General features: G+C 34.5%; 1 protein-coding gene across 1 annotated transcript; it reads left to right on the plus strand.

Moving 5' to 3' along the window:
• Positions 1–5,943: 5,943 nt before the first annotated feature.
• On the plus strand, positions 5,944–9,571 carry LOC131039132 (protein Brevis radix-like 1). Its single transcript, XM_057971789.2, has 6 exons — positions 5,944–6,093; positions 6,287–6,678; positions 7,474–7,892; positions 8,500–8,629; positions 8,730–9,064; positions 9,163–9,571. The coding sequence occupies exons 2-6, from the start codon at positions 6,553–6,555 to the stop codon at positions 9,239–9,241; spliced, it is 1,089 nt and encodes a 362-aa protein (XP_057827772.1). The 5' UTR covers positions 5,944–6,093; positions 6,287–6,552; the 3' UTR covers positions 9,242–9,571.
• Positions 9,572–13,302: the final 3,731 nt, after the last annotated feature.

Genomic DNA, 13,302 nt, shown 5'->3' on the forward strand with positions numbered 1-13,302 from the left:
TATTGTGGGCCCTGGTTTTGTGTTAAGTGTTGTCTCTATCATGTTCATATCAAACCTCTGATAGTGATTGTAAGGGAGGACACCGCGAAGAAGTGCACTAGACATATTGAGAAATTCTATAATACTAATGTTGGTTGAGGTAATGGAACATGTTTTCCAAGATGAAATGCATTCGTAATTTTCTAGAATATGTGAAATGTTGGAGAGAAGTGTGTTTAGATTAAAGAAATTTGTACTATATGCAATAGATAAATGTTAATGGACTGCAGATTGTCTGTCTTCAATGAATGCTTATGTATGCTTCATGTATAACTATTTAATAGAAGTGCCTATGCATAATTTACTAAGTGAAGAGTGCATCGAGTGTTTGTAACACATATTGAGGTCTCTTCTTCTCTTTAGTTGAGACTATGTTGTGCTTCGTGCTTAGTGCTTTTGGTGTAGAGATTGAGATGTTTTATATGCCATGAATCTTGTTTTCTCTTTTTATGAGTATGGACTATGGATTTTGGATATTGTATGATATCTTAATTGTGATCAAATTTGAGAAACATATCCAGAGAAACATTCCACTCATTTAGATGTATGATGTGACTTCTTTGGTAATATAGAGGAGTGTGTACATGTTCGATATCGTGTAAAATGTATGTCTATCTTCCTTATTGTGTATATGTTAAATAAGTGTTGTCATGCTTGAAAGTGTAAGTTATTGTGATTTGTGTTTTATGGATACTAACTTGGTGATGATATTTATGATTGAAATTTTTATCCTACAAGAATGTTGTAGAAATAATGGTCTCTTGAAGGTATTTGAGTAAATTAGTATGCTTATTGTAGTTAGTAAAAAGTGATGTATCTTGTTGCATCTCTTAAATAGTGCATTATTCTGAATGATTGAAGAAGATAAAGGAAAACCCTTGTTGTTACTATCTTACTTTAAGTTAGGAAAATGATTAGACTAAGATGTTTTTATCGGTTAATGAATCCTAAAATGAGGAGATTAGCTATGTTGTTTGTATTTATCCTAAAGGAAAGGTATAATTTGGTATCATTCAAATAAAGTTTCAGGACTAATGTGAGTAAGTTTTCATCCTAGCTTTGTGACTTCCAGGATTAATTCAAGTCTTGGGGGGGAGGATGTAGTGTGCTTCCCTGATTCATCCTTATGATAGGTTATGTTAGATATTTATGGACTTGTTTGTGTTCTTGATACTCCTTGCTTCTTGAATCACTCTTTATATTGATATTCTTCTTGACATTAGTGTATTCATTACGATTACTATGATGATGTTGATTCTATACACTAGATTAATTATTGATGTTAGGTCATTATTAGCTTCAAAATTATTCACTATTTAGGAGATGTGGTTCATATTTATTGCTTATGATGATTTATCATGTACTAACAGTAATTCAGTGTATGCATTAGATATAAATGATGTTGATGTCATTTTTTACATGTATGTCTTCGCTATAATAACTTACTATTGTGGATGTGAAAGAGACAATGTCACATCACTCATATATGAGTGGGGTGTGATGTTGCAATTGTCTTTCACCTATTTGTTTATCTTATGGTTATGTATATATTGTGTATACATGTTTGGTGTTATGCAAGATGCATGTACTAGGCATTGACTCCACCTGGTCTAATAGGTCTGAGTGTGCCTTTAATCCCAATTGCAGTTGATCAAAGGTAACATTAAAACCCTACCATATCCTAACCCTAGTAAGTGTCTTATCTAAGTTCCAATGTTCTTGGTCTAGAGTCATCTTGATAGGGTTTGTGTGGTTTGATGTATGTTGTGTTTTATTTAATTTAATTGTTGATTTGATGTTATTAGTTGTGGTGATTAATAAATCTATTATAATGTATAGCCCTGTGTGTGAGTAAATAATTATTCATGTGGGAATATTGTAAGTCTCATATTATTGTATTGAAAATATTTTTTCGATTATAATATATTAGTATTTTTATTTGGTGGGAATGATTTGTGATTTATTATTTATTATTTGATGTTTATTTGGGAGTTGTGATTAGTAATGGTTCTAATTTTCTTTTTATTACAAATGTTGTGTTTCAATAATGTCATTAGGATACCCCGGGGGATAGAAGTTAGACGTTGTGAGTTTGTTTTTGCTTGTGCTTAATGTTTTGCAATCATTTTAATTAGTTATATGCATCTTCTTTAGGTTTTAATGTGATGTTGTATCTCTTTAAAAAAAAATAATCTCTAAGTTGTCTAGCTAGGATGTTCGTTGGCTAAATTCTCTAGGGTTTCTTGACGAGTGTTACATATACATATATATATTTACATAGACGTATGTAAATAGCCCAAAGTATATGTGTGTGTGTGTGTGTGTGTGTGTGTGTATGCATATACTATGTACACGCACACACACACTTTAGTGGCCTATACAATGTCTTTCACGTGTCTTCTATAATTTATCCCCATGCTTTGATTTGGCATTTTCATCTTCCTCATCCCTAGATCTTTATATCACTCATATGTGAATTATCAATGTATTAAATTCTTTCCATACATGTCTTTCATATGTTTTTCATACTTTTTTAATATTTATACCTTTTAAATATTATTTAAGCACAATGTATTATATTTAAGGCTCATATAACCATGTGTGGACCTGTGATGACACTAATGATATGTACAATATCTCACAATATTCTACCAACAACTATCATTAGACAAATAAGAGTTGTAGGTGCTAAAGCCCTAATATTGCTTTGAATAGAATTGGAAATACTAGAACATGATCAAACCCTTGGATAGAATCATTGTTTTGATTTTGTCCTAGGTTTGCATCTTCTCAAAATTCAATTATCTTAACCTTTTGTTAGTAATCTAGTTCTATTTTAGTTTGTAACTTACTCTCATTATGTGTCACTAGTTATTCCAATTCAACACATGTTTTATTTCAATCTTTATTAGCTTGAATTAGTCAATTAATCAAATTCAACTCCATGTATCTAGAAAGCGATCTACATTTATTGATTTTATTAACAATTTAGGTATTTCGAAGGGTGGTTTTATTTCCCCTCAATTTGTAAATAGATAAATATTTTTAAAAAATAGGTTTAATTAATATAATAACTAATACAATTTGATTAACATAATTTAGAGTTGTGATAATTATGTGACATACTTACAAAACCTAGGAATTATGATAAGTGTAAAGGCAATTAATTTTATTGTTTGATTGTGAGTTTTTTTATTATTTTGATATTCGCTTTTGAACTGTAGTTCAAAATTGCTTAATATTAGATGTATTGGAAGCAAAATGATGAAATATGAATCAAAACATTCTTAAAATTTGCATGAGGTCGATTTCTTGATACAAATTTAAACTTTTTCTCAAGTAGAAATGACCTTTGACTAAGGATTTGATCCATATTTGTAAAAATGACCATGTTGCCTTCAAAATTTATGTACATACAAATATTTTTTGAACCAATGCTTGCAATTTGCAAGTGAGACGTTGTTGATGAAAACAATTTGGAGCTTGTTATGCAAGGATCTTCACTTTAGACTTGCCTTGTAACCAATTTAACACATCTAGAAAATTTTAATGATGACAAGTAATATATGCCAATGATGTTAATATGGATACAATGATGTCAGGTGACTGAAACTTCTTTTTTGATAGGTAAATAGCAGCAGAGGGGTTGCACCCATTTATTTTGAATTTTTTTTTTTTTTACATTTGATCATGGCGTTAAGCACTAAGCCACCAAAGCCCATTAACAAGAACCAACAAAACAAATATCCAAACTAACATAATATCACCACTTGACACATTAAGCCATAAACCTCAGTACTCACCCAAGAAGACCACACCCATGAGCAGGTCTCTAAGACCACGAGGGCTTCACTTAGTGAACCTAGGTTATAACATGTGCATTCATAGTATACTAAATAATCTCCCTATTTTCAGAAAATATTGCCCTAAACTCCTTTTTTGTCACCCCCTCCTAATACAAAACCTGAATTAAAAGCCCCCCCATTTTCACCAAATACTGTATTTTTTCATAGCCCGAATTAAAAAGCCCACTTTTTCACCGATAGGCAATATAATGTACCCTCATTTTTGGGATATTAAACCCCCCAATAGGAATGCATGTGATATAATATTGCCTAGCCAGTGAAACTCCCGTGTATAAGACAAATTAAAAAATCTCCTCGTCCAAAATGGTGATAGACTTGTATATTAAGATTTAGGAAATTGCTTCATCTTTTGAGTGGGAGTGAAGCTGCATGTTAAATTTGATCTCATTTTTCTTCCTTTTCCTTTGAACCATTGTCCATTTTTTGCCAAGTGATAGAAACTTGATGCAATGGAATGTTATGCAATATATAGTAAAATAACTAGAAGATGATCAAATGAGGTAGGTAAGTTGCCTTTTTATACTTGATTTGAACCCCCAATATTGTTATAATTGGCATGGGAAACAATGCACAACGACTAGTTAGATGGAGCTTGCATGGGTCCAACTTGAAATTTAAATTTTAAGGGTTTCCTTTTGTATCGTAGAACTAAACCAAGTTCAACTTCATTCTGATGAATCAAATTTGAGAAATGAACGAACAATGTGATGATTATGGATTGTTATAGAAGTTTTAGGATTGTGTTTGTAAGGTTCAACATATAAAATTAGGTCAAAAAAGACACTAGAAGAGCCAAAATTATACACTAAGACCAAATACTCAAAACACCTTTATGAAATGACAAATGAATGGTATGAAGACACATAATATACTCGTTACCATAACAATATGCCCCCACTTTGGTATGGTTTAACTTATTTGAAATCAAATTTTAAAATTCATTCAATTTCATAATCACTGTGGTATGGTTTAATATTTACATTTATCAGAAACATATAGTAACAAGGCTTAATAAGCTTTAATTACAATGCAATTACAAGAATGAAGCTACTAGCAAGTAGTTGAAGTAAAAGGACAATACAAAATACAAAACACTCAAAGAGTGACAGAGAGAAAGCTACAAGTCATTTCACAACTTTACAAATTTGATAATTTGTCTCTTTATACTTGATTTGGACCCTCAATTCAAACACTTTGGCATGGGAAACAATTTACAACAATTAGTAATTGTAAGGGGGTTGCATGGGCCCAATTCGAAATTTAAATTTCAAAAGGGTTGATTTTGTATTGTAGAATTGAACTAGGTTCAATTTATCTTTGCTATTTCTAGATTTGATTCTGATTTACTTTTTTGTCATCAACATTTCGAATCACATTCTATGATCCATTACCAAGATGAGAGAGAGTTACAAGAGATGTTAGAATTGGTTCAATTTCACACCATTGAATTGAATTTGAGAAATGAATGGAAAATCCAATGATGATTATAGATTATCATAAAAGATTCAAAACTTCATTCCTAAGATAGAAAATTTGAATCATAAGAAATACTAAAAGAGACAAAATTATACATGTAAACCAAAATACTTAAAAAACACCTACATAAAGTGACAAAAATGAACGGTAAGAAGACACACTATACTTTGTAGTATTTCAATTTCTATTTGTCCTTACATTGCTCTAGTTTTAACTTATTTTCTCGAAGTCTTCCAATGTTCCTCACATTGGGGGATGAGTCCTTACCTTAGAGCGTACATCAAGTATTTGTGGCCAGCATTTAGGGGGTAGGGCTATAAATAATTAGGTGGGTTGCATAGTGCATGGTGCAACGAAAGGCCACTCATATATAAAAAATAATCTTTGATGATAGCGACGTGAGTTAAAATATTTAAACGATGCACCACTACTCTTGGGGTGTTTAATATTTACATTTATCAGAATACGTGTAGTAACAAGGCTAAATAAGCTTTAATTATATTCGACAGTCGAGGCCCACGTGAATTCTTACAGTAATGATAATCATAGGCGTAATCATAATAATAATTAAGTGACGGAGCGACATCCGTCTATTGACGGAAGAGTTGGCGTCAAGGGAGCGGATCCCCGATAAATCGTAGGAGCAAGCTGTAGCTATGGCGGAGGACTGGCAGAGGAACGGCGGATTTGATATGATTTTCACGCTTCGCAGGTACGTTAAATTAAAGAAGAAATTGATTTGACGAGATTACGGATGTTTTTAGGTGATGGTGGGGTTTGAATTGACGGATTGAGCATAATTTAGCGCATGCTCTGGTAGATGGATTGCTTTGCTCTTTGCTTGTTTTAAGAGAAATTTGACGGCAAAGGCTGCCTTAACCGGCTTTAATTTATGCTGTTTGCAGGGGACAAGAAACGGAAAAGAAAAAGATAAATTTGTGTTTTTTCTTTTGCTTTAAGTGGAAACGACTCCCGAGGCAGATTGTTGAGGAAGAAGAAGACTCCAGGAAAAACATATATGCACAGCTTTTGTCGGTGTTGTTATACAACGGAAAATTTCATCATTTCTTCTGCAGATTTGAGCCGCTCCTGCATCTTTTTGGCTCAGAAGCGGTTGTTACAGTTTTGCATTGTCTGTGGGGGTATTCTTTGCTTATTTTGAATAGAAATAATGTTGACCTGCATTGCGTGTTCCAAGCGCTTCGATGATTCTCTCCATGAAAACCACCAGCTGGATGGCTCGAATACACCGAGGTCGCCTGCTTCGAAAGAAGCCATCAAGAATCTCACTTCTCAGGTTTTTGTTTTGATCTCTGCACTTTTTCAGTTTTTGCATCTGGTTGTGTACCCTTGAAATAGGACGATTACTGAATATTTTGAAATATGTGCAAAATCAATTGTCGAGTAGACGATCTTTGAGTTGAAAACCTAAGGGAGGTTGAAACATTTGGTAAAATCATCCAATTTTTGAATCTCTGAGCGTCTGAGATAATTTGCAGATTTACTGTGATTGGAATAACTCATTGTTAAAATATTGTCCATTAAGGTTTTTCGATTTCCTAGGTAACTGAGAATAGAACCTTTGCGATTTTGCTGTTGTTAAATCCGGAAAAAATGCCCAAAAATCGTCATATTTTTGAATCTGAGAACTTGAGGAAATGTATTTGAGTTTAGTTAAAATTTGAGGAAGTTTTTCCTTTTGCAATGTGAGGAACATGTTCATATCTTCAGATTTTGAGTGGATGAAACTCCTAAGTTTTAAATCTTTACCTGGTTGCAAAATTTTACCCTTTGTTTTTGCCTTATATGAAATGTGCCGAGTCCGCATAAAATCTGCACTAGCGGAAGCGTTATTTTACACTTTTTCTTATCTTAGGAGATGAAATGTGACGAGTCAGCATAAAATCTGCAAAAGAGGGATTGTTATTTTAATTTACAAAAATTTGGTTGACATTTGAAATTTATGTCGAAATCCTCAGTCTGAACTTTTCAAGTTCTCTAGAAATCTGAATTAATCTCTAATCTGAGAACAGTACATTGTTTCTTCTTATGTGAAACTTGACTCAGATGTAAACTGCTAACCCTCTTTCAGATCAAAGACATGGCGTTGAAATTCTCGGGAGCATACAGGCACTGTAAACCGTGCGCCACGTCAAGCGTTTATCGTAAGGGAGTGCCACAGCATTCTCTGGAGGTGGACGATGCATCAGAAGGAACGCAATATGGCTACCGCGTCACAGGAAGCTCCAGTTCTACCCCTGCCTGGAACTTCTCCAGAGATCACGTCCTCGGCGAATACAGATTTCGAACCGCTAATTCCAGCGCCGAAGGCACCCCTAGGTTCGAATCCCCGGCCGCACGCCGCCGCGAAAACAGTAGTCGTGCCGAAGCCGTCTCCATGGAAGAGGAAGAGGAGAACAAAGAATGGATTGCGCAGGTCGAACCGGGGGTTCTCATCACTCTGATTTCTTTACCAGAGGGCGGAAACGACCTCAAACGTATCCGCTTCAGGTAGACTATCAAACCGGATAGAAACTTCATTACCATATTTCTATTTAAAACGCACCTTATATTAAATCAATACCGCTACAGATTTACAATACAGGTCCTTTCTTAAAAATAGCTGCATATTTGACCTATCGTCTTTGCTCTGTGATTTTATTCAAGAAATTGATTCAATATCTTCTCTGTTCTCCTGGATTTACCCTTGCAATGCCATTTTTTTGGAAGGAAAGAACGCAATGCCAAAAGAAATATCATGCCTGTCTTTGCTAAAAATTTACATACAGCTAAAATGAAAAATGTCTTCCCTATCAGATTTTTTTCTTTTGAGATGCACTGATTTACTCATAAATTTACCTTGGGACTCACTAAACTCAGTTTCCACAAACATAAATGAGCAACCTCACCGGAACGCAGGCAACAGCTTCGTTCCGTTATCTGCTCCGCTTATACAAAAAAATGTGAAATTTCTCCTGAACGCCTTAAAATATGACTTCATATCTTGTTTCTAAAAATAAATTTGTCAGTCAAGGCTGTGCAACTACAGTATGCAGCTATGCGGGACTGTTCATTTGCATTTATTTCCTACATTAATAGTTGTTGTTGCTGTTTGAAGCCGGGAGATGTTCAACAAGTGGCAAGCGCAGCGATGGTGGTCGGAAAATTACGACAAGGTTATGGAGCTGTACAACGTCCAGCGATTCAACCGACAGACCGTGTATCTTCCCACGGGAGAAGAGGAAGAGGTAATAAAATAACCTTGTTTTTCTGTTTTGTGTCCGTAATGGATGTTTTACATTGTGGGGATTTGAACTCGGTACCTACTTTTACTGAACAAATTCGCAGAGGGCTCATGCGGAGGAGAGTCCGGTGACGCCGCCGCTGCACAATGAGCGTTTACCTCGCAACTTCTACAGGCAGTGCAATGCAGCAGGGCAGGGCGTGGGTTACTCTTCTTCTGACTCAATGGACCAGCACAGCAGTTTGGCCGCCACGCCAAATCTCTCCAGCAAAGCGGGAAGCTCGTCCATGGACGCGGATCGATCCGACGACCTCTCGGTTTCTGCAAGCAACGTAAGTGACCAGGAGATGGAGTGGGTGGAGGAGGACGAACCAGGCGTGTACATCACCATTAGGTCTCTGCCTGATGGCGCCAGGGAGCTAAGGCGCGTCAGATTTAGGTAGGTAGCCTAAATCCATACTAGTACCCCCATCATTTATTACATTAAGCTATCAATTGCAAGGAAACAGACATTAATGAGTGGATATTTTAATGCAGCCGCGAAAAATTTGGAGAGGCACAGGCAAGATTGTGGTGGGAAGAAAACCGGTCTAGAATTCATCAACAGTACCTGTAAAGCAAGGTTAAGTTTGATTGGGACTTGGGAGATATCAGATAGACGTGTATTTCTATGCATTTATTTAAGCAGGTGTAGATTGTAATGGAGTGTATTATAGTTTAGTGTCCGTATAGCAAATCCTTGCTTGTCAGCAGGGGATCCACATGCTGGTCGAACAGTCTGTGGGCACTGGGCCTCCCAACTACCATTCTGGGACGAAATTCAACGTTGTCTATACCATATACGTCGACTACAAAGCTTCCAGTCCTACTTGAGTGTATGTTTCTTGTCACGTAACTTTTATTGAGATCTATTGGTTTTGTAGAAGTTATATAAAGTTTTGTTTTATGTGGGCTTTATAGAAATTTTAAATTGAATATTAGGTCCTAAATAATAATATTCAATGGTAGTAAAAGAATTCTGTTACGTTTAATCTGTCTCGAGCTTGTTGCTACATACAAACAGTTGGTCCGATAGCAACAATTGATCCAGCAGTGAAATTTCGTTTATAGAAAACGTAAGCTTCAAGCCTCCCTTTTAAATTATATGATAAAAATTGGTCCACATCTAGTAATGAAAGCGAAGATTGTCTCCTGAGGTCCGATCTTCATCATCATTTTGAATTTTTCAGAGTAAAATACTCGGACTCTCAACTATCATCATTTTGAATTTTTTTCTAATGAAATGCTCTTATTTTCCATGTTAATATTATGAAAAGATTGAAATTTACATCTCTGTCAATGTCCTTACGTACTGTGGGATGGAATCGTGGATCTCTTGCCTATACTTAATATTATCCAATTCAAAAGTTTGATAAAAAAAAAAATAACAATTATATATTTTTTAATATGAATCAGATGTACTGTTAAATTTGATGATGTTTTAGTAGAATTTTCTTGTTACTCTCACAAATGTAATGATCTCGTCGCTGTCAAATCATCTAAGACAAATACTAATCAGTTATTTAGAGATGTATACTATGTTTGTTACTCCATAAAAATCTACTAATAGCTTGTTTCTTAGAGTTTGTTCCTGTCACACTCGCCGGCTTTTTTAAGTCTCCAAGAATTTTTTTGTTCTTCGGTCGGCTTCTTTAAGTCAACATATTGCTTTGGTTTCAAAAGCAATTATTATTTGCAGTAAAGTAGCCTTGTAGCTTTAACAACAATACAACTCTTTTTAGTGGTGATGGAGATGAGATGGCTTCACTTGTGAACGGTGAAATTCATTAGTAGCTTTTTTTTTTAACCCAAAAAAAAGTGTAGGTTATGAATGAAAGTTCAAGAAAAACGTAAAGTGTAGTTTATCAATGAAAGTTCATTGAATGGTGCGTTAATGCATAATGTTACTTCTATCCCCTCTGTTCAAAAGTTTTTTTCTCTGTATTAAGCGTGTAGCGAATGATTCTTACATTTTGATCTTCGTATGTGCGAGATTACATTCTACTATAGGACTCACAAAATTAGATTTATATTTAGAAGCTTAAATTTTATTTTAGGATTATCAACATCTGATTTTTTTAAGTAGTTGATTAATTTCTTAGACGACAAGATTGCATCGCTACAAAGTTTTTGTAGGAGGATTTTGTTTCTTGTTTTTTGATATGTAGATAATTGGGATTAGGCGTGAAACCATTGACTGTTTTCTTACTAGCAGTTGCATGTTTTTGTGCGTGCAACAAACCGGCCGTAGGCTGGGAATATTCAAGTTGGCTATTGTATCAACAAGATAATAAAAATGGAAAATTGTTAAAAGCTTTTATATTATCAAACTCTTTATTTTACATGTAATAGATAACTCTAGTTCAATTATTTAAGAAAGTTTGTTTGATGAATACATTAAATTAAGATGGTTTTGATCTGATATATTTATGTGTGTATATATGTATATGTATGCATGTGTGTACACACATACATATAAACATATTCATATACAAATAAATACACATACACAAGGGTATGTATGCACACATATGTACATAGACACAAAGACATAAATACATATATACATGTTTGGGTGTGTGTAAATGCATAAGTATCTTTATTTGAAGTTCCATATGACATTATGTGATAGAAAATATGCTTAAGTTGTTGAAATTACACCTATATTTGTTTATATGCACAAATACTTAGATAGTTACATAGAAATAGGGATGTACATGAATTATAAAATTAATAAGCACATTTACATGCACAAAAGAAGAAGTGTGAACTTCTAAAAAAAAAAAATTGTGTTCTTGGAAGAGAACGAATGCATTTCTACATGTACATACATAAGCATGCATTTAAAGACACGTGCACATGTGCAAATGGATAAAAACAAAAACTATATGTATATGTATAGATGTTGAATATGCGTATCTATATACACCCCCCCAACACACACACATACATATATTGTAATAACCCACTCCATTCAACCCAAAAATTCTGTCTATTTTTTAATTTTTTAATTTTTTTAATCACTTATTCTTAATAGTGTTTGATTCAATCGCATACTCAGGTACATCTATCCAAACGAGATAGGCATCCATCCAACCGAGATGAGCATCTAACCATACAGGTTAGACATCTAGCCATACATGTTAGGCATCTAACCATACGGGTTAGGCATCTGTCCATACTAGACAAGAGGTTTCATCTATCCAGTCTGGGATAGGCATCTAACCATGGGTTAGGCATCTGTCCATACGAGACGAGGTTTCATTTATCTAGTCTGGGATAGGCATCTACCCAAACGGGGTAGGCATCTATTCATAAGAATAGGATATGCTTTGGCCAGAGACTTTAGACTCATCGGGACCATCCGGGTCCTGAGCCACTCTCTAAAAACTACACTCCCCTCCTAGGAGTTCACCGAGGTCGCCGTCCTTAGGAGTATAAAGATAATTACATAAACAAGCTTGAGTTTCGCCTCGGAATTCGGCCTAAAGCCCTCAGCAAGTCAAGCGAATCCATACGGGATTCCTTCTGAGTATGCATTGAATTAATTTTAACCTTTCAATTAGTATTTGCACAATTTGGTGAAAAGACCAAGGAGCTTTGAGAACCAACTACTCGCCCAAAATTGAATTCTAATCCCCATCCCCGAACGTCTGAGTACAAGGGACAACTCTATCCCTAGACTGCCTACATACCTGTTTCAGCACGAGATCAAGGCGTAAAGTATGTAGTTATGGTTTCTAACTATGGTTCAATGTAAACTGTTTGGTGGGTACACAACCCTTTCTAGGTTCAATGTCCCAGACAGTTTCTCTATGGTTGCTACCCACGATGGTAGCTCTATAGCAAAAAGGCTCAAAGTGGCCTCATGCTTATGGTCTAAAACAACTAGGTCCTACTTCCTATTAAATAAGTCACCCCTAACCCATTATCCTCCACCAAAATCCATCAAGATAAATAAATTCTAAGAAGTCACACACAGCCAACCCCAATGGGGTTCTCTAAGGTTTAACTGGGTGGATGTAAATTCATTTAAAATTTACCCCTTTTTTTTTGATAGCTTATAAAAATGACCATTATACTTTAAGTACAAATCCTAATACTCAAAAGGTACTAAGTTGCTTGAAAGAAAATTAAATGATTAAATAGAAAGACTTTGGAAAATAATTTAACATTTACTTGTTGAAGGGAAAAGCTATTTAGTTATAAGCTTGAGAATAACCATGACTAATTCTTCCATTTGAAGTAACATAAATTTTATCTTTAATTATTTTCTACAAATGATAACCTCACTTAAATATGAATCCTAATACTTGAAAGGAAATCAAATTATCAAATAATAATACTTTGGAAATGAATTTAATACTTGCTTGAAGGGGAAAACTAGTCAACAATAAGCTTCAAATGACCACTTTATTATTCTTATTTTATTACACATTGTATAGAAAACTCTCAACAGGGTTAAACAATGACTTAATAAATCATCAACTAGTTATGCACTAAAAAAAATCAATAACAATATATAAGGAAAAATCACTTTCATTATTGTAATAATATAAAACAAGGCACTAGTAAGGATGTTTACCACGATTATAACAACTTGTTATCTATTGTGTTTATTGTTAAATTTAATTTGGC

Source organism: Cryptomeria japonica, chromosome 10 (genome assembly GCF_030272615.1).
Source record: "Cryptomeria japonica chromosome 10, Sugi_1.0, whole genome shotgun sequence".
NCBI lineage: Eukaryota > Viridiplantae > Streptophyta > Pinopsida > Cupressales > Cupressaceae > Cryptomeria > Cryptomeria japonica.

Excerpts from the sequence above, each read along its gene's own strand:
- LOC131039132 (XM_057971789.2), top strand. The coding sequence starts at position 6,553 with ATGTTGACCTGCATTGCGTGTTCCAAGCGCTTCGATGATTCTCTCCAT. Across the intron at positions 7,893-8,499 it reads CTCAAACGTATCCGCTTCAG|CCGGGAGATGTTCAACAAGT; the intron begins GTAGACTATCAA and ends TGCTGTTTGAAG. Across the intron at positions 8,630-8,729 it reads CCACGGGAGAAGAGGAAGAG|AGGGCTCATGCGGAGGAGAG; the intron begins GTAATAAAATAA and ends ACAAATTCGCAG.